The 24,761-nt window shown below is 46.5% G+C and overlaps 1 protein-coding gene across 4 annotated transcripts in view; it reads right to left on the bottom strand.

Moving 5' to 3' along the window:
• The window catches only part of PTDSS2 (phosphatidylserine synthase 2), a 30,055-nt gene extending 6,092 nt beyond the window's left edge, over window positions 1-23,963 (bottom strand). The window contains exons 1-9 of one of the 4 annotated variants that reach the window (XM_015630641.2): window positions 23,668-23,963; window positions 15,474-15,575; window positions 10,782-10,864; window positions 6,046-6,113; window positions 4,333-4,467; window positions 3,480-3,530; window positions 1,919-2,032; window positions 1,162-1,280; window positions 408-522 (exon numbers count right to left, since the gene is read on the bottom strand). In XM_015630641.2, coding sequence (XP_015486127.1) covers window positions 408-522; window positions 1,162-1,280; window positions 1,919-2,032; window positions 3,480-3,530; window positions 4,333-4,467; window positions 6,046-6,113; window positions 10,782-10,864; window positions 15,474-15,575; window positions 23,668-23,858 — 978 coding nt within the window. In that variant the 5' untranslated portion in view covers window positions 23,859-23,963. Of the gene's footprint in view, window positions 1-407; window positions 523-1,161; window positions 1,281-1,918; window positions 2,033-3,479; window positions 3,531-4,332; window positions 4,468-6,045; window positions 6,114-10,781; window positions 10,865-15,473; window positions 15,576-16,996; window positions 17,017-22,466; window positions 22,493-23,667 lie in introns of those variants that run through there. The other 3 variants (XM_015630639.2, XM_015630640.3, XM_033515291.1) reach the window with 3 other exon arrangements.
• Between the last annotated feature and the right edge of the window lie 798 nt (window positions 23,964-24,761).

Here is a 24,761-nt window from a genome sequence, read left to right as displayed (position 1 = left end):
GAAGAACTGAATGATTTAAGCAGATCTGTGCTTCAGGAGTGAGTTCATATGAGCCCGAGGCCTTGGATACAGCCCTTTCCAGCTGTAATGTGACCTGTGCCTGCATAAAACCAAGGGATCTGAGCTACTTTCACCCACAGCCAGTGCTTTGGAGAACAGCAATTTGCTGAAAACCAGAAGATCCCAGTTTATATTGCTCCCATTGCCAGCAACAGTGGTCAGCAGGCAAGGACAACCCTTTCTGCAGTGAATCTGTCACCTGTCCCAGAGACACAGATACAGCCCCCTACTCTGCAGCACTGGGAAGGGATCCCTCCTGGCCTCAGCTTCAGGAACATCCCCAGAGCTGCAGCCTGAGTTACAGAACCTGGAAGCAGGAAACAGAAGGGCCAGAGAGGTGTCCTCACCACAAAGATGATGCCACAGACTGCGAGCCACCTGCGCAGGCTGGAGGCTGGCTTCCACTCAAACTTCACCCAGCTGTACGGGGTGAACTGGAACACAATCCTCTTCATCTTGCCTCTGGAAGAAAGCAAAATAACCACTGTAGCTCAAAGAAAAAGCAGGCACGAGGCATCTGCCAGCGTTTCCATTTGAGACACCAGTTCAGATATGCAAAATACTTCCGTTTACTCCATTAAAATTACAACTTAATGAGATTAACTCTGAGCTTGTTATTTTAATTATCAATTTAAGCTTTAATATACTACACCCACTGTTGTAAGCAGTTCTGCTCTGCTCAGCAAAGACACTACAGAGCATGATGGGTCATTACTGGTACAAGACTACAAGGGATTTATTAAATTTTAATTCCCAGTGTCCCAGTTCCTGTGAAGTTGTGGTTACTACGGAATGCAAAAAGACCGATCAGATCTTTGCTGTGAATGGGAGTATGATGCCAACTTGGATTCCTGCACCTCCTTAAACCATTTCATCAAATAAGCTCACTTCCACAGGATGCCCTCACTCCCAGCCATCAGGCAATGTTTGGGACACACAGATGTATTTCCGACAATCCCATCCACAAGTCACTGCATCCTGGAGTCACCTGAACACCCAGGAATTCTTTAATCTATACTAACCCAAACAGAACAACCAACCTCTTGAACAGGGACCCAAACTTTGTGCTGTGCCTGTGTAGTTCCCTCCTCCTCAACTTACTTGTAGGTTGGAATGTTCCAGAGTCCTTGCCACTTGTAGGTTTTCAAGGAAAGCCAGGACAGAGTCTTCATCCCACAGTAAATTCCTAATCCGTTACATAAGATCACATCCATTATCCACTGGAAGGAGAAACACAGGAATGATGCTGGGGAAGGAACATGAGAGCTTGGGAAAGGGAATCACTACAGGCAGACCTCTGCATTCCAGGAAGTGGGACAGAGTGTTAATTCCACAGGTTTTCTGAAGGCTAAATGGCTTGGCTTGATGTCTCAAATAATTCACTGACTTTTGGAAATACTGCCATGGAACAAATCATTCCAAGCTTGGGTCTTTCCCAAAATCCATCCAAACAAAGACCCAGAGCTGTGTGCCCTGACTGCAGGGAATTCTGATCTCTCTGGCACCAACTTACACCTCACAGGAAAACAAAACACAACTTTAAAAGGTTGTCCCTTTAAGCTCACACCAAGTTTTGCCTTTCTCTGAATTTCAGGCTTTACTGCTTTGCACCATCAGCAAATATTTGAAAATGTTCAGGTACAGCTTTAGAGTCTCCCTCTGGTGTGAAATAAACCCAAACAAATATTTAACCATGTCCAAGTGTTTGTAACACACAAAATTACAGAAACAGTGACAAGCACACTACAAACTCAACAGGGAGCAGTCACACACGGGGTACAATTCAGCTCTCATCACTTCCTAGCCCTCCCTGTAGAATCTGTATTCCCAAATAAACCCCAACCCCTGCAGTACGTACATGATCCCACCAGCATTCACTGAAGTTTGGGAGCTGGTGCTCCAGGCTGTACTCCAGGAACTCAAACATGACACTGATGATCATGCACATCCACCAGTCCCGAATCATCAGAGTCTGAAAGGAGAAAAAAGTCTTTTGAACAGGTGCTAAAAAACACCTGCAGTTGTAGATCTGATCTCCAGTATCCAGGAGATGATCAGGAAACTCAGGACAATTTTATTTTCCTGATGTGATGGTCCAAAATGCTCACAGGCCTCTCAACTTATCAACATTACCAGCACAAGAGACAGGAATGACACTGAAGAAAATCACCTCCACCCCAGCCAAAATCAGCATAGGAGTACAGATTATGATGAATTCTGGAAAAATGGGATTCAGCAGGAGGGAAATTAGTTAAATGCATGGAATTACTGGGTGCTCAACCACCACAGGCAGCATCGTTCTAACAGTGCTCAGAAAAGGCTTTTCAGAGGCTTTTATGGGCTCTAAACGAGTCCAAAGCCACAATAATTTCTGATGAATGAGGCCCATTCATACTCAATATTGCCATCCTGGTGCTTTGAGATTTGAGGAAAAAAATCCAAACACAAGCCCATCTCTGTTTATTGAGACAACACACTCAACTTCCAGCTTTTTATAGAGAAATAGGCTAATATTTAACATATTTAGGAGAAAAATATACTATGGCCCAGAAGAAATCCAGCAGCAAGTCTCCTTCCAGCTGGGCAGCTCAGTTTCTAATGCAATTCTCTTGGAAGAACAGGATCCAAGTTTTCCAGATTTAGAATTCAGTCCATTAACAGAACATGCTGAAGTCCAGGCCTCCCCACAACCAGCAAATTCATCTCTGGTTTTGAGGGATCCCCCAAACCACACACAGAACTGCACTTTTAAATGAAAACAGAAACCAACAGTCCCAGCTTGTTTTTAAAACAGCTGAGCTCTGTCAGTTTGTTATTTAAATAGCAAACCCAAATAAAGTCTGCAGGGGGCAAAATCTCCTGAGTTAGCCAGTCTGTTGGGGTTAAAAAAAGCTAATATTTAGACCAAAGTAATCAGCAAAACACTGTTGAATGTTCTGCCAGAGAAAGGCACAGCTGGAATTCCTTCCACAGTTGGTTGATACCGACTGAAAAGTAAAAAGAATTAAACCACTGCCCATTTAATGGTTTAAAATTGTGATCTGATGCCACTGGGAAAGCAGCACCACCATCTGCTTTTGGGAATATCACCATCACTGCCAGCCCCACACTCCACTTCCAAAGGTCTTTCCAGCATTACTGTTGCTACAGGAATTAAGTTCTTTATTGATCTGACCCCAGGGTGAATTCCTGTGGAGGAAGGAAGGGGCCTGTTGATGTAACAAAGCTCTGGAAGGAAATGAGGTGGCCTAACATGGACAGGAGACAGAAAAAAAGTGGAAAAAGGCTTTTCACATATTGACATGCATTTTCATGTATTACAAACAGCCTGGTTTAAGACCTGGCACCACAAAAGCTGCAGCAGTGAGGCTTTGGGAACAGTGGAGGAGAGTTCCCATATTGAAATGAGCCATTCTTACCTTCAAGTACCACCCAAAAAAGTGAGCAGGAACAAATCCATCCAGCTTGTCCTGAAAACCAAGAAAAGAGTGAAGGTCATAACCTTTTTTTTTTTCCCTCCAAGAAAAATCCAACAATAAACCAATAAACTTCTGTTTTTTCCACACATGAATACTTGCATTCTTTCATCAGGAAAGAATTTAGCAGAGCTCCTTAAATCTTACCAGCCCTGCCAGTCCCTGGGCACAGTGCCTTTCCCTCCACTTTTATAAGATTCCAGTTATTTCAGTTTTTGAAGCACTGAAGATTTACAGGGCAGACCCAAAGGATTCAGGTGCACCTCACTCCATGCAATCGGGGAGCTGCAAATAACCATCATTCCTTCGCCCTGGAATTTCTGCCAGTGAGGAACCTGATGGTTTTCAGGACTCAGAAAAGTGCTGCTGGAGCAACCTGCACTAGTGGAAGTCCCATCCATGCCCATGGCAGGAGGCAGGGCTACATCATCTTTCCAGCCCAAATCATTCTGGGATTCTGTGGTGCAGCTTCAGAGCTTTGTGCCTCAGGGTGACAGAGAAGACTTCTCAAGCACACGAAGAAATCCAAACTCTGAGGGGAAAATTTGACACCAATGACCTGAGAAAGAAGAGCTGTTGAACAGTTCAGCCCTGGGCAATCAGGTAATTGGGATCCAAAGAGACACATCCCCATCTAATGGACAGGAAAGGTCAAGAGAAGAGAAATAAAGAGGCTGAAGAGTCAGTCACAGGCTGTGCTCTGATTCAGCACTCAGCCAGACTCACAACTGCACCTGCAGGAGTTAAAGTAAGCTTTTTACCCCAAAATAGCCTCGGTAATGAGTCTGTTCCTTACCCAGATGTTGTGGAAGGGATCAGTTCCATTGCCAGGGTCATAAATCAGGCAGTTGCCCCCATAGTCTCTCTCTGGCAGAGGAACCCCTAAATGGGGGTCAATGTACTTCATAAACTGCCTCCCGTCCTGCACGGTCTGCAAGGGAACACAGAAACCCGGGATCCCCCTGAAGGATTCACACACAGAAGGCACAAACAGAATTAAGGCCAACATTGATCTTCAAATCAACCTTTTCTCTAATCAGTTACAGTTCTTGAAATAAAGCCAGGCCTTGAAGCACACCCCCCAGCACACACACACCTGACTTGGAGCCTCTAATCCTAAATATTTAGCCAAAAAATGGCTACAGAATGACATTAAAGTTGAAAAATCAGTGATCTTTAACCCTTTACCCCAAGCCACTCCTCTGTGCTCCCTCTTTCCCAGAAGCTTCACACAGCTCATCCTTCCCAACACCCATTCCCAGTGAGGTCCCAGGCAAGCAGCAAAAAGAAATGATCAAAATGACCAAAATGTGAACTCATCTGTCACTAAATCAGCCACACATTTGCTCAGCATTTATTTCCCAAAGGAACCAGTGTCGTGGGTCAAAGCTTGGCCCTGGAACATCTGTGACAGGCAGCAAAGCAGGACAAAGCCAGAACTAATTAATAGAGCACTAATAAAATTACAGAATAAACTGCTGAAGTCACATGAACTCTGGGACAAGTTTCAGCCACGAGCAAGCTTGGGTTTGCTATCAGGAAGTTCAGCCACCTGCAGACTCAGCAGAATTTAACCTTATTTAAACCTGGGCAAGGCAATGATGTATTTTTAGTGAAGAGCTGAGCAACAGCAGGGAGTTCCTTAACCACTAAATCTCTGCTGACACCACACACTGCCACAGGGAATCAAAGCCATTCCAGGCTTTTCTGCTGGAATTCACAACCACACCAGTACAACCAATAAAAATTACTCAATCTGACTGCAGCTACTCAGGAATATCATGCTAAAGGATGGCTGGGAAAACCCAGGGTGACCAGCCTCACTTCTTCAAGCTCACATGACCTCTAGAAGCAAAACCTTGAAAAGAAAAAAAGCATTCTTCATCCTTCTCTCATGCAAAATGATTTTTAGAGCTGCCTGATACTGTCGAAAAATATTTAATTTTAACTTCTGAGAATTGTAAAAGTCAGGGGAAAGCTCTCAATTTACTAAAGAACAAGGTATGGTAAAATGTAGTCAAAAAAGAACATGGTAAAAATTGTTTAAGTTGGAAGCACCAAGGGCACATCTTTCTATGAAAAACAGCTCCTCCTCAGCTTCTGCCACCACACAAAGCTGGGTGTGAAGGTTTGGTTTATTGCAAAACCTCCACACCTACAAAGAACCTGTCACTCCAAGTAAAAGGTATTTCCAAAGGTGAAACCAGGTGAATTCCCCCCGAGTCACACATGGCCCAGCAGGGCAGAGACTCCACTGTGAAACACCAGCTCCTGAACATGAACTCCCTCACCAGCTCATCTAAAACCACTTCAACACAGTATCTACCCTGGGCTGAGGGTGACTGGAGGTCAAAGCAGGTGAAACATTATCATTTCCCTCAGCCTCACAGTCTCACTAAACAGCATGAATGAGCATCTCCTGTAGTCAGCAGGAAAAAAAAAAACACCCCAAAGGAGTGGATCTCCACATGGAAGTGGAATTTAAGAGCTGGAGGTGTCAGTCACTTACCTGGAAGAGGATGAAGATGAGGAAGAGCTCATAGACCACGCTGACACACAGCCAAAACCTCCAGTAAGCTGCAGAGAGACACAGGGGATGTTAGCAGCTTTGGAGCAAATAAGTTAATTATCTATTTCAATATCACGGAATCCTGGAATGCTTTGTGCTGGGAGGCACCTGAAGGCCCATCTCATTCCACCTCCTGCCATGGGCAGGGACATCTTGCACTGTCCCAGCTTGCTCCACACCCAACCTGACATGGAACACTTCCAGGGATGGGCCACAGCTTCTCAGGAAACCAATTCCACTTCAAGAGACGCTCCCACCACGGAATTATAATTCCCAGCTGCCAAGCACAGTGCTCCCCACCCTCCCTCAGGGATACAACCAGGAAGGATCTTCAAATCCCACACAGGCTACTGTGTAAGTTTACTGGAATTGCTCAGGCACTGACCTGGATCTGGGAGAAGGGATCCAGAACACTTCAACCCAACAAACTCAGCAGTTCAGAAGTGGAAGGAAAGGAATGTGCCACCTGCAATGCTTTCCAGCAGTCCTTGGAGGAGAACCTGATCCTTCCTGAACTTTCTCCCTGGTCTCAGGTGACCTGACCTGTCCAGCTTTGGCTACTCCAGACCCACCCAGGCTGGAGTCATGTCTGGCAGCCCAGCTTTCAGCCTGAGGACAAGGTCGTGTCCCCACGGGGCAGAAATCATTTCAAAACCCCACAGATAATTTCACTTTTACTTGGAACGAAATTAAAAGCAAGCAGACCAAAGGTTCAGCAGGTGCTGGGTGCAAGGCCTCTGAGATCACCTGGGACTCTCCAGAAGAAATGCCACACAAAGCTCAGCTGCTTTGGAGCCCTCCCCAGACGTGTGATTACAGATCTGTGCACACCCCAGTGACACCTGAATCCAAAGGGTGCCCAAATTACAGTGTCTGCACACTTCCAGCTCTCCTGACAGCCTCAGCCCTTGGCTCACAGGCCATCCTGGATGGGGGTTTTGTGCTCCACAGGCTCGTTCTTGCCCCTGATCCATCCCAGAGCCTGGCTGTTGTTCCATGCAGTGACTTCTGGGCTCTGAACTCCCTCAGTGTTTCTGTTTCCTGCCCTGAGAGGCAGGGCAGAGGCAGGGTGGGTACAGACACAGCTACAGCAGCTTTCCCTACCCAGATCCAAAGATTCCTCATGAGGGAATTCAGGAAAACTCAACACATTCTGGGTGGGTACTGAAATTCCAAAGATGTCTTGGGATGAGACCTGCCTTCAGGTGTTTCCTGGTTATAAATGGAGTTCTCCTTCCTCAGGTGCATGGATGGACAGGAATCCCAACAGGGTTTGCCAGGAAACCAAGACCCTCAGGCCTGGCTTGGAATTTCTCTGTTGATTCCAAGGCAATGTAGGAACTTTTGATATTCAAAGCAGGGCCAGGCATAAATTACACAAGAATGAAACAAACAGCTGCCTACAGTTATCAGCTCAGAACCCCAAATCAACTCCCCATGGAGCTCCTCAGGAGATGTTTTCTCCCAAAACATGTCTTTATCCAGTTCAGCCTCAAGTAGGAAATAAATTATTTAAAAAAAATCAAAACCAAAACAACAAAGAAGATGGGAAAAAAAAAAAAAAAAAAAGAAACCAAAAATGCCAACAAACTCCACACATTTTTAAAAGCAGTCTCTGGCACCATCATTAAAAGAGATCACAATGTGGAAGGTGGGACCTTTTTGCAGCAAAGCTGCTGAATTAATTTCATCAGAATCACCTATTTTTCACTTCTGGGAAAAAAAAAAAAAAGAAAAAGGGAAAATAAAAAGGCAGGTGTGGCCCAGAGAACAGCAGTTCAGAGCTCTGTGGTAGCTCTCACCCTCTTGCCTTTCCAGAATGCAGCTCAGGAAAAAACAAACAGCAAAAAAAAATATCCTACACTGGTCACAGGATTACTTGGAAGAGAGGAGCCTCTTTCCAAACTGGAACCACATTCAACCCAGCAGGGTGAATTAACCTTTCATCAGCACACTTCCCTCACCTTTAAATGTCACTGCCAGATACCTAAAAATGCTGTTTTTTCTAACCCATAAACCTCGTACCAGAGATTTTTACATTGCTCACAGTCAGCAATGTGACAGACTGGTCCTGAAAGTGATGTAGACACAGAAAGCAGAGCAATTTAAATCCTTGTCTGAGCTTTTATTCCCCTCTGTACACAGGCTGAGCAGGCTCAGCAAAGAAAAGGTAATTAAAAATTGAGATCTGGTTCTTATTTAGTGCTGTGGTTTCTCCCCAGCTCACAGAGGTCCCCGAGAAGTTCTGAATGCACTCACTACTTGCATCCCAAATGTTTTCAAGGATGTACAAACACTGTTCTCTCTCCTCCTGGGTCAGGCTCAGCTTTAGCTGTAAGGTTGTTTTTGGCACATCTCCAATACTTGTTGTCCTTTAATTCACTTGACATTTTGCCTCCCTCCAATCAGGGTTTTTCTCCTGAGTAAGGAGGTCTCCAATAATCATTGACACACCAGATAACCCAGTGATTCCTGTGATCAAACATTAAACTGCTGCCTTGCAGAGACTTGGGAATAGGGCATGAACATCCCAGAAAGCTGAATCCAACCAGCCTCATTCCCTATTTCTGCTCAGAGTTTGGCCCACTCTGCTTGAGGGGGCTAAATGAGTAAAAAATACAAAAATGTGGGTTGTTTGCCTGAGGAAAACACTTCTCCTGGAGCTGCTCCTTCCAGCATTACCAGTGCTGCCCTTGCCTGGTCCCTGCCTGCACGTTCCCAGTTATCCCAGCCCACAATCCCACAGGTTACTCCACACTCTCACAATTTACTCCCTGAACATCTCATCCTGTCACACACCGTGTATCAAGTCAAAATAATTCCTGGCAAAGGCTGGGAATATTAAAAGCTGCTTCTCAGAGCATTAGAAAGTGCCATGGAAAATTTCTTTGCAATGACAGCGTGGACGTGTTATCTTGACAGAGGCAATAAAGCATCCCTGGGCTCCTACAACACCAGGCTCCAGGAAAGGAGCTGGCAGGGAGAAGGAAGAATATCTGTCATCTGCAAATCCTAAGGAGACAGGCTACTGATGCTGACTGTATCCAGGATTAATTTGACCAGGAAATGCTCCCCAAATTTGGCTGCTCACCCACCAATAAATAAATGGATCCTCAAGCAGAGTTTAAGCTCTGTCCCTTGCACTGTACTGTTCCCAGGGCTAAAGCAGTGCTCCCCCTTTGCCTGAAGGTTTGGATGGAACCAAAGCCAGTGGAAAACGGGACAAAAGCAGGGCAAGTCGGTGAAGTCTTGCCTGAACAGTCATACCTATTTATTTCCATGACAATCCTACATTTCTGAACTACAGGGAGACAACTGGTGTCTATCCACATAGCAAAATGATTAAACTGGAGAACTGTGTGGAATCAGTAGGGAAACAGCAAAGCTGGATAAGCCCCTGGCTAAAGCTGGGAATGCTGAGAAGGCAGCTAAAAAAAATAAGTAAAGCCACCAGTCTGGACAGGTGCCACTAAGGTGGTGGCTGGGATCAGTTTCCTTAATGGCCTTAATGAAAAGTAGGTTAATGAGCAGGAGCAGCAGGGAAGGCAGGGACAGCGGAGAAGATGATCCCAAAAGACTGGAGTGACAGAGGAGCTCCTAACATAGCTCCACACCCTGAAACCAGGAATTTGGGAAGCATCACATTATCACAAAAATGCCCAAAGTAACCCTGCAGCTCTGGAGAGGACATTTGAAAGCAGAAAGCTCAAAACAATGCTAAAATGTTATGGGGAAATGTTACACTGAGGGCAAAACCAAAAGCCAAACTTCCCTGCTTTGTTCTAGGGAATAAAACCAGCCCAGACAAACCCTCAAAAACTGGGTGCACCCCAGTGCCACTGGTGTCCTCAAAAGGAGCATTTTACAGGAGGAGCCACAATTAACTGGAACAGAAGGAAATACTAAAACCTGGTATTTAATCAAAAAGGCAAATGGAATAAACCCCCGGGTTTGCAGAGGTGTGCTGAGGGCACCGCTCTGGAACCACGCCTGCTTTGGCTGATGGCTGTGGGGTGGCTGCTGGGTTACATTTCTGGCATAAAACCCAGCATTATTTGGCTGTGGGAGAGCCCAATGCTTTCAGGAATATTATTTAAGCCTATATGAACATCCTTAATTCTTTCTCTTTCAATGATTCACATCTAAAAATAGGCAAAAGATCAAAGTCATTTAAATATTTTCGTGTTTCATCTGCTATTACATTACCTGGAACAGGTCTGTGTTGTGCTTTCAAATGCTTTCAAGACTTCCAGTCTTACAAGAAACCTTTAAAATCAAAATCAAGGGCCTCTAATTTCCTGTGGAAAATGCACATGGAGCCAAGGAAGTGCTCCAGAACCGGATACACGGTCACAAGCGCAGTCCCAGCACAGAGAGAAGGAAAAAAAATGAGGACAAACAGGGGAAATCCAGGTTTAAGAACCTGGGAGTTCTCACAGAGCTTTTTACCAACAACAGGAAGCCAAAACCAGGGAGATCCAAACAGATCTCCAGGCTCTATGGAATCCCAACAGGATGGTTACGGAGGAGCCTTCATGAGCAGTGTGCAGTGCAGAGGAACCTGTGATTACTGAAATTACAACTTACCTGCTCTCCAGGCAACACAAACATTTACCTTCCTCACAAACCAGGTAGCTCCTCAGGAGTATTTCAGTGATCCCAGCAAAGTGAATTACCTGGGTGAGGTCTTGAGAATGGTCCATCTTTAGCTTGTGTCACTCCAAAACACAAGAAAACCAAGATACTGGCGACGATTCCTCTGGAAGGAAAAACAGAGCACCCTGGTTTATTGCCTCATCCTCCTCCTGAGACTGCAAATTATGTTCTTTGATGTGAGAAATGTCTGGCCCTTGTTTTTTAACTGCTGAATGTGTCCACCTCTAATGGATCCAGACACCATCCAGAAAAAACAATCAAAAAAAAGGCTGAGATCACAGCAAGCCAAACACTTCCCTGTGTCTGGGAGCAGCTTTTATTCCCACTGGCTCACAAAGACACACAGGATTTAGCAGTGAGACAGCTCTCACTGCTCCACTAGATTTCCATGGAATTTAAAAAGGAGCTGTCAGACTTGTCACCACTCCAAAACAACTTCTTAAGCAACTAAAGACAAGCAGGAGTTTTCCAGACCACACCAGCACTGCTGCTATTTCAAGAGCTGGAACCGTAACACAAAGCCTAAGGAACATAACAGAGATTTTAAATAAAAACAAATTATCAGACCAGAAGCCCAAGTGTACCAAAGACCTACGACCCTGAGTATGTTCCATTAGTTTTAATGGATTAAATGGCATAAAGCAATCCAAAAATGTTCTTCTTACTGCACTTCAACTCCCACTGGATCCTGCTTGCTGTCTCATATCACCTGCTTAAGAGCTGGCTGAAAGGATGGACAACTGGGAAAGAGCTCAGTCTGTGTTTGCAGAAAATGATGCAACCCCTGACTGCAAATAAAATGGCTGTCTGCAGAAGTCACACAAAATACACAGTAATTTTGCTGCCAGAGAAAAAAATGTTACAAACCAGAAGCAACAGGAGACTGTTCGTGCTTTAAACATGTCAAACAATCTTTCAAAATAGAGCAGTAAAGAATTTACAGAAACTATTTTGTAGCATTCACCTCTGAGTATAAATGTTTGTGCTTCCTGAAAACAAAAATGGGGTTTAGTTACCAGATGTAGCTCAGTAGTTTTGCTTGCTTTAAACACCGGGAAGCACACCAGAATTAGGTGCTGAATGCATCTGTGAATGGACAGTTCCATGGGGATTTCCAAAGATCTGGAGGACAAAACCCTTTCAGATGACCTCCAATAATGAGAATATTCTGCATTTTGAGTCCCTGGTTGCAATCTGGAAGCTTCAGTCCTGCGTGGTGTGACAACCCCATCCCGGCTCAGCCACAAACTGAGGGGTCCAGACCATTGTTCTGGGCTTGGGAGGATTGTCTTCCCAAAGCTGGAATTCAAATCCTGGATGCAAATCACCACAGGAGCTTAGCTGTGCTCCTTCCTCTAAAATCCACTCTCAGCCCAAGAGCAGCTGTGTTGAAATATGCTGAGGATCCAGATATATTCATTTACTTCAAGTTCACCACAGGAAGTTTGGAAGCAAATCACAAATTTGCATAATCACACCAGCTCCATAATTTATTTTTTTTCCCCCCCCCTCAGTGGTAACTGAATTTTCCCTCTTATCATTAATCTACCTCCTTAGGAAGCTTCCAATGTCTAAGCAGCAGCCTGGCCTGAGGCAGGAATGCTCCAGCACTTAAGAGGGGTTCTTCTCACCTGGCTGGACACAGCCAATGGATTTTCCTGAGCAGCAAATCAGGAAGGCATAAAATACCAAAGTGTGCCCACAAAAATAATTTTAGCACTTAACCAAATAAAAAAAAAAAAAAAAAGTGAGCTGCTGCCAACCAAATAAAAAAAAAAAAAAAAAGTGAGCTGCTGGCAGCAGCTCCATCAGCACAAACAAACTCTTGTTTGTGCTGAGAGTCGATTCAGACACACAGGACAATGAGGAGCTGTGTATGGCCCTTTGTCCTGGGATTCAAGGGGCCAGCTCCCACTCCCTGTCCCTTCCCGGGCTGGATCCATGCTGGCACAGCTGGTACATCCCCCTCAGGGTACCACAAGCCCTGGCAGAGGGCTCTGGCCTCCTGTTACCTCCATTTCCCTGTGGCTGCTCGGCCACAGCAGCAGGAGATCAGCATGCAAACCCACATATCCCTGGACCTGTCCCCATGGAAAGCAAGGATTGCCAAGACCTATGTAAAAGAGCATCTCAGGAGAGACGTTTCCCAGTTGGAAATTCAACATACAAGCCTGAAGCACACTGGTGTTTTTAAACCTGAATGCGTTTTAATGGAAAAAAAGAACTTTTTTTCCCGCCCAAGACACTCGGCTCAGCATTCCAAGAATCTGGGAGCTGTGGAATTCTTCCACAGTACGCAGAGGAGGTGCTCAGTGTTAATTTGGGTACACTCTGAGCTGGTGCTCAGCCCAGGCTGAACAGAGGAGAATGTCACAGCTGTCAGTCAGGATGAGCTATCCCATGCCTGGAAGAACAGTGGGAATAAAGCTCTCACGGATCAGACAGGTTCACAATCTCTCCTTGCCTAACAAAGGAAATGTTCCACTGTTCTCACACCAGGGGCAGTTCGATCACGTGTGTGATCCCAATGAACTCTTACTACATTTACATATAAAAGGCTCCTGCAGCCTTATCTTAAAAATAAAACCCAAACCAATCCTCCTCTAATTGTTTCATTGCCCTGCCCCGCTGCAGGACTGCAGGATGAAAAAAGTCCTGCAACAGATGCAAACACCAATCTCAGCCGCAGAGACCACACCCATGAGCTGAGAGGTTCCTGCTCTCACTCGGGTCGTGTCCATCACTTCCCATGAGCGATTCCACGGATTCACCTCTCACCCTGCTCCTGCCAGGGACTGGATGGAGCACTTTCATAGGGTGACATAATCCTGCTTTTACAGGGGGGAAGGTGGGACCATTCCATGACTCCAGTCCGGGAAACAGAGCCAGCAAATTCGGGAAGTTCACCTCCATTTACTGCTCTGAGCACCTACTGCAGCTCACAAGGGCACCTCAGCCAGGGCACGGAAACAAAGGAGGCTGCAGCCTTTGGAAGTGTCTATTTAGGCTTTGCACCTACCCCAGACACTGCTCCACTGTCAGTGTGCAGGAGGTGGAAATAAAACCCCGTGACAGCTCCAGACTCCGCTCCCTGGTGACAAAACCCCTCCTGGTCATTAGGCCCCGAGTGTTCCCGAGGAATACCGGCACACAGGGACAGCCTCGTGCTGGATGGGACTTGGAATCACATTACAGCACACTAGGACTGACAAAGGTCTTGGGGCAGGATAAGGGATTTTAAATTATGGAAGCAAACATACAAAATCTGTGATAATTTGGGCAATGGATGCACGCTGTGCCCATCTTATCCTGCTCTGAAATGCCTCCTTTTGTTCAGAGATACATGAAACCTGGAATATTTGGAAGATCAAGTCCAAGCCTCAGGATGCTGCTTTTCAAGGATTTTTGTGCCAAGACCTTGCAGAGCTGCAGGAGTGAGCAAAGCCCATTTGCTGCCCCTTCCCCGGCATGATGCTGTAAATTGATTTTAACAACTGGGCACTGGATAAGCAGACAACAACTCCTGTTTCCTGAGACAAAGATCCACCTGCTGACTAATCTTCCCTGGGTTTGTTTTGATTAAGGCAGCAGAGGCTCTAAGCTCAATAATAAGATATTCCACTGAGTCACCTTAGCTCCGTATTACTCCCAAAGGATGCGTCATCACTTCTCTCTCAGCTTTTCCCCTTCCCCATTCTAAGTGGCCATTCCAGGCCACACCACCCCTCCAGCCTGGCCTCCCTCATTATGACTGGGAATAAAATGGCATTTGTTCACACAGAAACCTTCCAGAACTTTTCCCAGCTCATCCCATGTCACCCCCACGTGTGAAATTCCAGCTCTCAGTGGGGCACAGTGTGAGTTCCATTACCCCCAGGCATTGTGTGACTGCCAGAACAACAGCCAAGATTATCTCAGGAAATATCCCAATTCCTGCATCTCCAAGACAATGGATGCTATATCCTGAGTCACTTCAGAAATGTACAAAAAGAGGAAAAAAAACCCATCAACAGCAAGGGGGAAAATTTCATTATATTTAAGAAACCAGACTGGTAGAAAACAATTATTTTCTTGCTTCTAGCAATGGTGCTTTGCAGCATATTTTTAAAACATACCTAGCTTTTTAAAACACCACTTTTCTACCTCCTCTTTTTCCCCTGTTGTATTTTAAAAGGGGAGAAATTCAACCACATTGAACCATCTTAAATTACAGTAGGAATTGACCAGACATGTAAGATTCATTCTTATTTTCCCAGGGCTTCCCTCTGGGGCTATGCGTTCTCACAACAATTTTCAACAAAAAACAAGGATTTGTATTGAAATCTTGAACAGAATTTTACGAAAAGCACTTGAGCCAGAAAAAATTAGTCAGAGCTCCCAGCATTTTGAAATTATGGTTATTTTTAGGAAAGGTTATTTTTAAGAAAAGGCTATTTCAAGAAACAGAGGCAGAACCCTTGCCAAAGAAGCCCAGCCAGAAGACTTTAGTAAGCTTTTTCTATTTTGCTTTAAATCACACCACAGAGCAGCCACAGGCCTGACAGTGACACTAACCTGATTAGAAATTTAATTCAATGATCAGCATAAGAGAAGCTTATGGACTTATGACTGGTTTTGTAACTTCCTAAGGGAACAGGAACTTCCACAGGGGAAGGTCTGGAGGACTGAAGGTTCCTTTTCCAAAACACACCTGTGAATATTCAGATATTCACCTCTTTGTGTTGTAGGCCGTGTCCTGGGGAGTCTCTTCCAGCAGGGTTACGTAGCCCAGTGCACACGTGAGGATGAACAGGACTGTCAGGGTATGAGCTCTCCTGAAATTCAGAACAGAGAAAACAGACATTAAAAAGCACAAAAACTCACATCTCCCCCTGCCAGTGCAGCCTCAGGAGGCTAAAACCATAGCCAGCAATCAGGAATTCTGAGATTTTCTGTACTGCAGAGCATAGAGAACAGAACTTACAGTGGCACTACATGTGATCAGCAGCAGATTGGAAAAAAACAGCACCCAGTGCAAACACCCGGATCTAAACAGCTCTAGGTGTCTCCCCAGGTTTGGCAGGTCCACACTTGACAGTGCTTCTCTGTTTCACAGCCTACTAATCAAAATTGCAGCTGAGGGAACAGGCCCTTGAGAGCAACCAAAGGGAATTCACTCAGACATGGGAATTACACAAGAAAAACTAATCATTAAATTTTTATTTTTTTTTTTTAATCTCTACAGGAGAGCAGTTGCTATTGTAAGAACCGATGCTAGATCAGGATGTCGGATTTCCAGTGTGATATTCCTACAATTTCAGCACACTTAGCACAAGGGGTTTCTGTGGGAACCCCTTCATGTCAGCAAAGCTGGGTGGCTGTTCCACAGCAGTGAAACATCCCCATCCACGGGAGCCCAGAAGTTTATGCAGATTTTGGTGAAGCACTCAGAGAGAAATTCTTCTGGCACAGGGTGCCCAGAGAAGCTGTGGTTGCCCTATCCCTGGAAGTGTCCAAGGCCAGGCTGGACTGGGCTTGGAGCAATATGGGCCAATGGAAAGTGTCCCTGCCCTTGGGACTGGATGAACTTTATGGTCCCTTCCAGCCCAAACCATTCCAGGATTCTGTGATTCTATGGAAGAAGAGTGAGCAGAGCACACCCAGCCAGGTGACACCCACACCCTACACCCACTGATCACCACGCAGATTATATTCTTACAATGTCTACATATTTTCTTACTTCAAGTTGAAAATCCCTTTCCTAATGAGAAGCCACTCATTGTTTTCATTGGAAAACTCCTCTGGCCCCAGCTGGGAAACATGGGAACTCTGTCCATGTAAGGCCAAAGGACACGTCCTGAGTTTTGGTTCAGAGGACAACATCCCTTAACACGAACTAACAGAACAAACCACGCATAAAGAGGAAGCTTAGGGAGGAGAAAACCTGCAAAAGAAAGTGTCTGTATGTGACATATTTGGCTCTATTTCCATTTTCTTTATATCTTCTTTTGTAACAGCAGCTGACATCCCATCTCCATGTCATGTCAAGGTTTGTATATTCAGGCAGCGCAGTGCACAATAAACCTTGGCATTTCCAAACCATCCACTGAGTCACCTTTAAACAACCCTGCTGTAACCCACCCAAAACTGCTCCAAAAGTCAAAGAAAGAATTCTATTGAATGAAAATTCCATCCTACTCCAAACCCCACATACTCCACAGCATTCCTGCAATCCCACTGGGAATGCGAGCAATACCTCATAAGCAGACACAATCCTCTTCTGCCCCTGCCAGAATAGAGTTTGGCATTGAAGGCTCTCCTTCCTTGTGGTGCTGAGGAACAGAACACCAGCTCCGGGACAAAAACACGAGGACCCACGAGTACTTCCAGAATTAGCGAGGAATCAGTGTGCCAAAACCCAGGGAAAAGTTTGGGAGCCGCAAGCTCCTGCTCAGCAGCTGCATCTTCCCAGGTGCCAGGACAGGTGATTCAGCCATCAGCGCTCACGTGGGGCCTGCCCTGGATCCAGCAGGAGCTGGAAAACGAAACCCCAGCCTTTCCCAGGAGGCAGGACAGCAGGCACGGAACCCACGCTCCAATCACACCATGCTCCTGCTCACTGCATTTACATCTGGATATAATGAATGGATTCCATGGCGAACACCAAAAAGGTTGCGTGAACTCCAGGCTGTTTTGGTATCTCATGCATTGTTCTGTTGTTTGGTTTTGAAACTTATTATTGTATTGTTATATAATTATACATCTTGTTGTGGAGTTATAGATATGATGTATTATATGTAATTGCAACATCACTGTTCATTTTTGAAGAGGTTACGAAAACAAATCTAGGAATCCCACCTTACCTTTCACCACCTGAACACCCACACCAAGTCAGCTGCTTTTTCAGTGTGTTCAGATCCCGTAAATTGCCAAAAAACCAGTTATTACACATCCTCCCTTGGACAAACACCTTCAAAAAACCCCTCTGCCAGCACAAGGATGATTCAGTTGCGTTCCTCCCTGTGAGGATCTTGTAGGATAGTGAAGGGTCGCTGTTGGGGAGCCCCATACATCCCATTTCCCGTTTATTTTTCGTGCCACAGCCACCAGCCTGAAACCCGACCAGCTGCCTTGTTTAAGGAGAAACAAGAGGCTGCTCCTCTCATCACCTCCCTTGTAGCTCAGCTTTCATCTCCAGATGCTGCCAGATTCCCTCCTAGCAGGTTTTCAAAGTAAAGGTGCTTCCAGCGCAGTGTGGATTGCAGGAGCTGGGATGAAAGACTCTGGAGATTGGCTTGACTTCTGGAAAGAACAAGTTGGCAGCTCTGCCAGAGAGCTGTAAGCAGTGACACAGCAATGAGAGGGAGCATAGCACCACACAAATCCACTTCAGAGAGGGGAAAAAGCCAGGAAATATAGATGTACACACCATGTCTTCTTACAGCTAGGGAGTTTAAAAATAAAATAAAATTCCACAGAAAGGAGCAGCTCTCCTTAAGGAAGGGCTTGTCCGAGAGATCAGGATGAATTTAACGGCACAAGGGGATTGTTTTCATCCCCACACACACTTTAAAATAACACACCAGGGGAAGGCCAGCTAAGAAGAACCCAGCAAGGTAAGCAAGGCGGGTGTTACATGGGAAGGCTTATGTTCTCCTGGCCTGGAGCCTGGGAGGCTGAAAAGAGCTAAGCTGGGAATCTTCCCCTTAAAATTACACACAGGAGTTTGGGCAACACGCCCGAAGCAAAGGGGGTACAAACTGCAGCCACATCTGGGAGGTTTCACATCAAAAACTCTGCAAAGCAGTGCCTGACGTAGCTGAGCACAAAAATATCTGAGGCTTGGGAGAGAATTCACAACAAATCCCAAAAAACTGTTAAAAAAGCTGGAATATTAAGTGCCTTATTTTTCTGCCTTTCTGCACCACACATTTGGCTCTTTCCCCACTTAAGCCCTGGGAGATTGAAATGAAATAAGTCAGGTTTGTTTTCACACAAGCCCTTGCCCTGCTAATTCAAACACCAAGTGAGAGCAAGTGAAGCTCTTCCGCACTGCAGATCAAGAAAAAAGTGGGTTTTTTTCCTAGTTAATGCGATTAAGTTTGATCCAAACTTCTCTTTTTCATGCTAGGTCATTCTCCTGTCACATTGAGATGCTGCAGGTCTGTCAAGGAAATGACTACCAGTGCTTTTATTTTCCAACTGAAGTACATGACAGAAATGATGTAAGGAAATTGTTTAAACATGTCATATTTTTTTTGAGATTCTGGCAAATCCTTGGATGAAAGGGAGAGAGTAACACCCAGGAGCAGGCGGCCCATGGCCTCATTCAATCTCCCACAAATTAAAATCAGCTTAAGCAGGGACCGCACCCTTGTTATCCATGGCTTGTTTGTCACCAGTGATGCAACAACCCCATTAAACACAATAATAATCACTGGAACACAATGCTAAGAATTTATTTATTAATATTTTGGTCAGTCCTCTAAGTGGAACAAAATTCCAAAGGAGAGCCAGTCCAGTTTGCCCCTTGGGTTAAAAAAGTTGCATTAATTGCGGCTGCTGGTGAAAGGATCTGTCAGCAAACCCAATTAGTCCCATCAGTGACTTTTTCATGATTTAATTCCTTATTCCAAATAACGGCAAATTCATTAAACCATTCCTGGAAGAGATTTTTAAATGGATGTCAAAGCTCTGTACACTCCATAAATCAACACGGCACCTTGGAATTCTAAGAAAATACAGCAAATAGTACAACAAACCTTTTCCTCTAAAAGCAGCAGAGGGTTTGTATGAAGAATAAGACACAAGAAAGTACAACAAAAATTAATACTAACTTAAAGCCACCCACATCTGAAATAATAACTGTAATTAATATAAGGGATAGACAGAGGGTTTGGAAAACTTCAAGTCAAACCCAACCATACAAATATCCCTGTTGGTTTTAAGCTCTAAGTTATGTTTTAAAATCGGTTTAAACTCTCAGAGTTAATAAAACTGTCCCTATTCTTAGAGCAGTCGCACATCTTCGGCACATCCCTGAAGTCACCCGACGCCGATTAAATTTCCGTACAGACTTGTGACACTCCAAAATAGCAACGTGCCTTTTCCTTGCCATCTCCTCAAAGAAGCCCAGGCACACAGACCTCCAGAGACCCAGAACCACAGGTCAATGGCAAAGCGTTGGCAAATCTGGGGTTTTCCTTCCAATCAGGAGAAAAGACCAAGTTCTCCAAGTTTCCAAAGTTTCCATCAGTTCTACTGAGCTTGCAAGTTTCATAAATGCCCTATTTTGATTATTAAACATTTTTTTGCTTAAACCTATGGAAATGCGTGTCTCAGGAGTTAGTTTAGGGCAGTTCTACTGAGACAGGTGATGGGGAATTACAGGTTAACACTCTTTGAGCACGTTTTTCCCTATTCTTCTTAAAATTTTGGCAATGTGTTTACAAAAAAAAAGTAACATAGAGAACTGATATCCAGGTGGGGAACTAAACTCTGACAGGCCCTCTCCACAAAGATATTCCCTCCGCATTTCCAGCTTACTTGGCAGAAGAGTGTAACCCCTTCCTTTGCGGAAACGACAATGCCATTCCCACAGCGCAATTCCCAAGGCACAGCCCCTCTCATCCATGACCAGCTGGCAAAGTGGCTTAGTGGGATTGCACAAGGCCTGGATGTCCCTGCTCCCTGCCCAGGGCATTCCCATAGGCTGGAAAAGCATGGCAGGGTGACCCAGGACTCTGGAGTAATGTTCCTTTTTCCCAGCACGGTGAATCCTGAGTGGGCAGCGTGGCACATGGCCCCATTAAAGCAGGGAAAAATTCCATGTTCAGCTCCCAGCAAACTCAAGGAACGCTGCCTTGGAAGTGCCACAGCCACCCTTCAGGAGAGGGCACAGAGAGCAGCTCCTGCCAACATGTGGATATTCCGTCTCCCTAATCTCTCTTTGGGATAAATCCCCACCTCTTCCTCCAGACCACCCTTAGCAAATCCCGGGTATTTCAGAGATAAGAGCAATCTCCACAAGGAATGGGTAAGGAATGTTTTGGGTTGAGTACCAATCCCCTCTTTCCAACGCCAGCTGGTTTGCCCACACACATCCTCATTTCCCAGGCCATCTGGGGAAGAGTCACAACACCGAACACACCGAGAGGAACATGCCAGTGGGGTCTACCTCTTCCTTAGCTGCAAATTCCATGCTTTTTTGCACAAGAAGGTGGAAATAATTCCTACAAACACTGTCATTAGCCTATAGAATCACTGGCATTCCCTCTTTTTTAGTTCTTTTCTTATTAATTTTAGCATCCTGAGCTCCACAGATATCTGCTGCCATACCTTGACCTCGGGAATTAATATCACATCCATGCGCTGGCAACATGAGATTATTAGTGTGAGAGATAAAACACATTGATAATCAAAAGGTGACATTAAAGCTAATGAAATCCAAATTAAAGTAAGTCTTTGAAAAACCAATTAACCCACAGAGTCACAATGTGGTGGCAAAAGTGCATCTGGCACCTCCCAGCACCCTCAAATTGAGACTGGATGGATGTTTTCCTAGAAAATCTTCTTCAGCTAAAGACAAGCAATGAAATACCTACAGAAATTTTAGGAGAACATCATACACAGTATCCAACTAAATGACTCCAGAACAAGCAGGGCTTTGTGTGAAAGCTTCTGCTGGAGGCACACAGACAAGAACAATCCAAGGTGCTGGAAACAACAGGGAACATGTTCCAGTGGCTTGCCAAGCAGGCCTGGCATTCCCAGCTCTCCGCTAGGAAATTAGTTCAGGGATAAATGATATAGAAACCACGGATCTGCCTCAGAAAGCTACCTCCTGTTCCCTTCCCTTGGCATTTCCTAATGGCAAAGGGAGTTGCCAGGCTACGCTGACTGAGCAGGTTCCCACAAGGCAGTATTTTCCAGTTCCAAGTCATTTATGTGGAATAAGCCCAGAGATATTAGCACACAAGTGGTTTTCCAAAGTTTCAAACAGATTTTAAAGAGCAGGAAGCCAGCTAGGAAGCTCAACCCTTCCCAAAGACCATGTTTATAGCAGGAAAACCATCTCTGCAAATTAAACTACTACTGGAATGATTTCTGTGTTCACAGTTCCCAAATCCTTTCATTTTCCCAAAAGGAGTGAGCCACGCGAGTAACCTTATCCCTAACTCCTGAACTCCAAAGAGACGGTACATTCCATGTGATTCCAAAGTCAGAGGGCAGCCACGCCTAAAAATTTCCCTTTCTTGTGGCCACCTCCACAGCACGAGAGGAGTCCCAAGGGTCACAGGAAGAAAATCATTCCTCTGGATAACCTTTATTCTTGGACACAGTAGGAACTGAGTCACTGCCAAAGGATACTCTAACATGTACAGGACAAAAGAGGAAAAACCTTGGGACTTTTCCAGTTGTTTAAACTCCTGGCTGCCAGCACAAGCTACTAGGGAAAAAGAAAATTGAATAAATAGGAAAGTTAAAGAACACACTTGTCCACCCAGAAGGGACCACCCGGTGGCACAGGGAAGCTTGTGAGAGAACAAGGCACATGGACACACTAACTGCAATTACAGCGTTTATCCTGGGATGACAGCCCTGTCACCACCACAAAAAAGCTGCAACGAGACAAGATTCTACAGCAAAAATAGGTATCTTAAAGGCTTCACAAAACAGCTGGCAAGAGCCACCTGAACGAGGGAGTAAGGAAAGGACAGCTTTACCCATTTTCCATTTAAAGGTTGGCACCGGTGTCCCGAGATTCGCTCAGCCTACATGTGGTGTGCCCGCCAGGAAAGGTCCTTTTGTCCCCGGGATCACAAAGTCCCTCGGCTACACCTACGCTTGTCAGGGCTCCGCAGGGATCCTGCCGGGACCCAGCAGCATCCCAATGTTCCTCTGCAGCTTGCACTGGCAGGAATGTCACCTCCTTCATCGGGATCAACACCCTCAGCTCCGCTGCTGCCCAGATTGGCAGGGTGAGAGCCAAGTGCCCTCCCCTCCCACTCCTCCATGCCAGGCTCCAGCCAAATCCCATCGCCCTCGGCTCGGATTCCAAACGTCTTCAGTGTCAGCTTGGTTTTCTTCGTGGAAAGGGACTTTTTATTGTGTTTAACACACAATAAAACACCTCTACCTACACACACGCGTGCTGCTGAGGGGATATACTGAACAACTCCAGCAAGGCTGGGATTTAGGAGCACTTTTCCAGGTATGAACACACCTCTTCCTACAAGGACTGAATTTAACAGAAAGCTGATTTTCTCCGCTGGCCAAACACGGCCAGCCGTGGGTTTCTGCACCCTTTTTATGGACTGAGACACATAAAAATGCACAACACCTGCCCAGCAGGACTGGGGCACGACAACTTCAGCTTTCTGCCAGGATCACTGGGAAGAACATTGATTGAAGAAGCCTCTTCCAAGATTAAGGGAGAGGAGAGAAGGAGGTGGAGTCCATATAAACAATGCTGATAACTGGAATCAGGCAGGAATGCTTGCCCGAACACAGTGGGCTCCCGAGGTACTGGAAAACACCTCCAAAGCACCCACACCAGGCAGGACAAGCCGTCTCAGCCCGAAGGGTCCTGCTCCTGGAAAGGCGGGGATCAGGGCTGGGAAAAGAGGCGCCACCGCCAAAAGCCAGCCCTGAATTCCCGTGACATTGGCAGGAAACAATTAGCGGTAGGGCCACACCAGAAAACACTTGCAGCCGATTCCAGCGCCGGTATCGGCGACAGAAGCGGCCCGTAAGCAGCAGATAACGGGGAGCAGATAACTCGGATATCCCGTTCCCTGGGGCCCCCTCCATACCCCGCTCCTTAGGGGGCCCTCACATCCCGTTCCTCAGCCCCTCCACACCCCATTCCTTAGGGCCCCCCTGGCCCACCCGAGGGGTGTGGGGGCCATGCCCGGCGCCTCTCACCAGAAGAACGTGTTGGTGCCGTCGTCGTACACCTCGGACTCGGTGCTGCGGCGGGGCCCGGCGCCGTCCCGCTCGGCCCCGGGTGCGCCGCCGTTGGGCTGCGCGGGGGGCGGCGGCGCCGGCTGCTGCTGCTCCTCCAGCGCGGCCTTGCCCACGTTCCCGCCGTGCGCCCGCCGCTCGCCGCGCCTCATGGCGGCGGGGGGAAGCGGCGGCGGGGACGCACCGGCCGTGCGGAGGGGACACGCCGGGGGGGACCCGGGCCGGGGCCGCGGCGGGCGGGGAAGGCGGGGCGGGAGGCGTGACGCGGCGGGCGCGCGACCCCGCGTCGGCGCGTGCGCGGGCCGGCCGGTCCCGGGGAAGGCGGGGCCGGGCGGGGCGTCCCCCCTGTTGCCGTGGCAACCGCGCGTGCCCGCTAGGCGGCGCCCCCAGGAGCCACCGCCTCCCCTCAGGGACGGGACTCCGAGGCCCTCAGGGCAACCCGAGTGCGGTAATTCAACAAAAATGTCTTCTTTCCGCACGTTCCCACCGGAACCGTGCGGGGAAAAGCGCCCCTTGCCAGGCTGCCGTGCGGCTCTCGAGTATCCCACACTGGGTACCCCATCCCTGATGCCGTGGCTGTCCCGATTCCCGCGTCTTTGTGCCATGAAATGTTAAATATCTGTTAAATACGTGCGTTTTGCTGGCAAAATAAAATTGCCTTTTTTAAAAAGAAAACTTTCGCCTGGCAAAAGTTTATGTTCCCACCCGGAGGGTCTGGCCAGGGCTGGGGGTGCTTGCAGGGTGCCCCTGTGCCCTTGGATTTGAAAAATTCTAAAATTCCTCAGCGCTTCTCAAATTACCTTGGTCAGGCTCCTCATCCGGAATGTGCCATGCTGATCCCGGATGGCAGGCAGGGAGCTCCGGCTTTCTGGAAAGATCTTGGCACGGCAGCAAGCTCCAGGAATACTGTGTGGAAGGAAGGCAAAGTCCTGCAGGAGCAGAGAAATGAAACAGGGAAAGAAATAAGAGGAAACATTTACAGGACGGCAAATAATCAAGACCTTTAAAGGTCCCTTCCCACCCAAAGCTATTCCATGATTCTATGAAATACTGAA

The sequence above is a fragment of the Parus major genome, chromosome 5, assembly GCF_001522545.3.
Source record: "Parus major isolate Abel chromosome 5, Parus_major1.1, whole genome shotgun sequence".
Classification (NCBI taxonomy): Eukaryota; Metazoa; Chordata; class Aves; order Passeriformes; family Paridae; genus Parus; species Parus major.
Note: the sequence above shows the minus strand (reverse complement) of the source record. Positions and strands in the feature narration are given on the sequence as shown.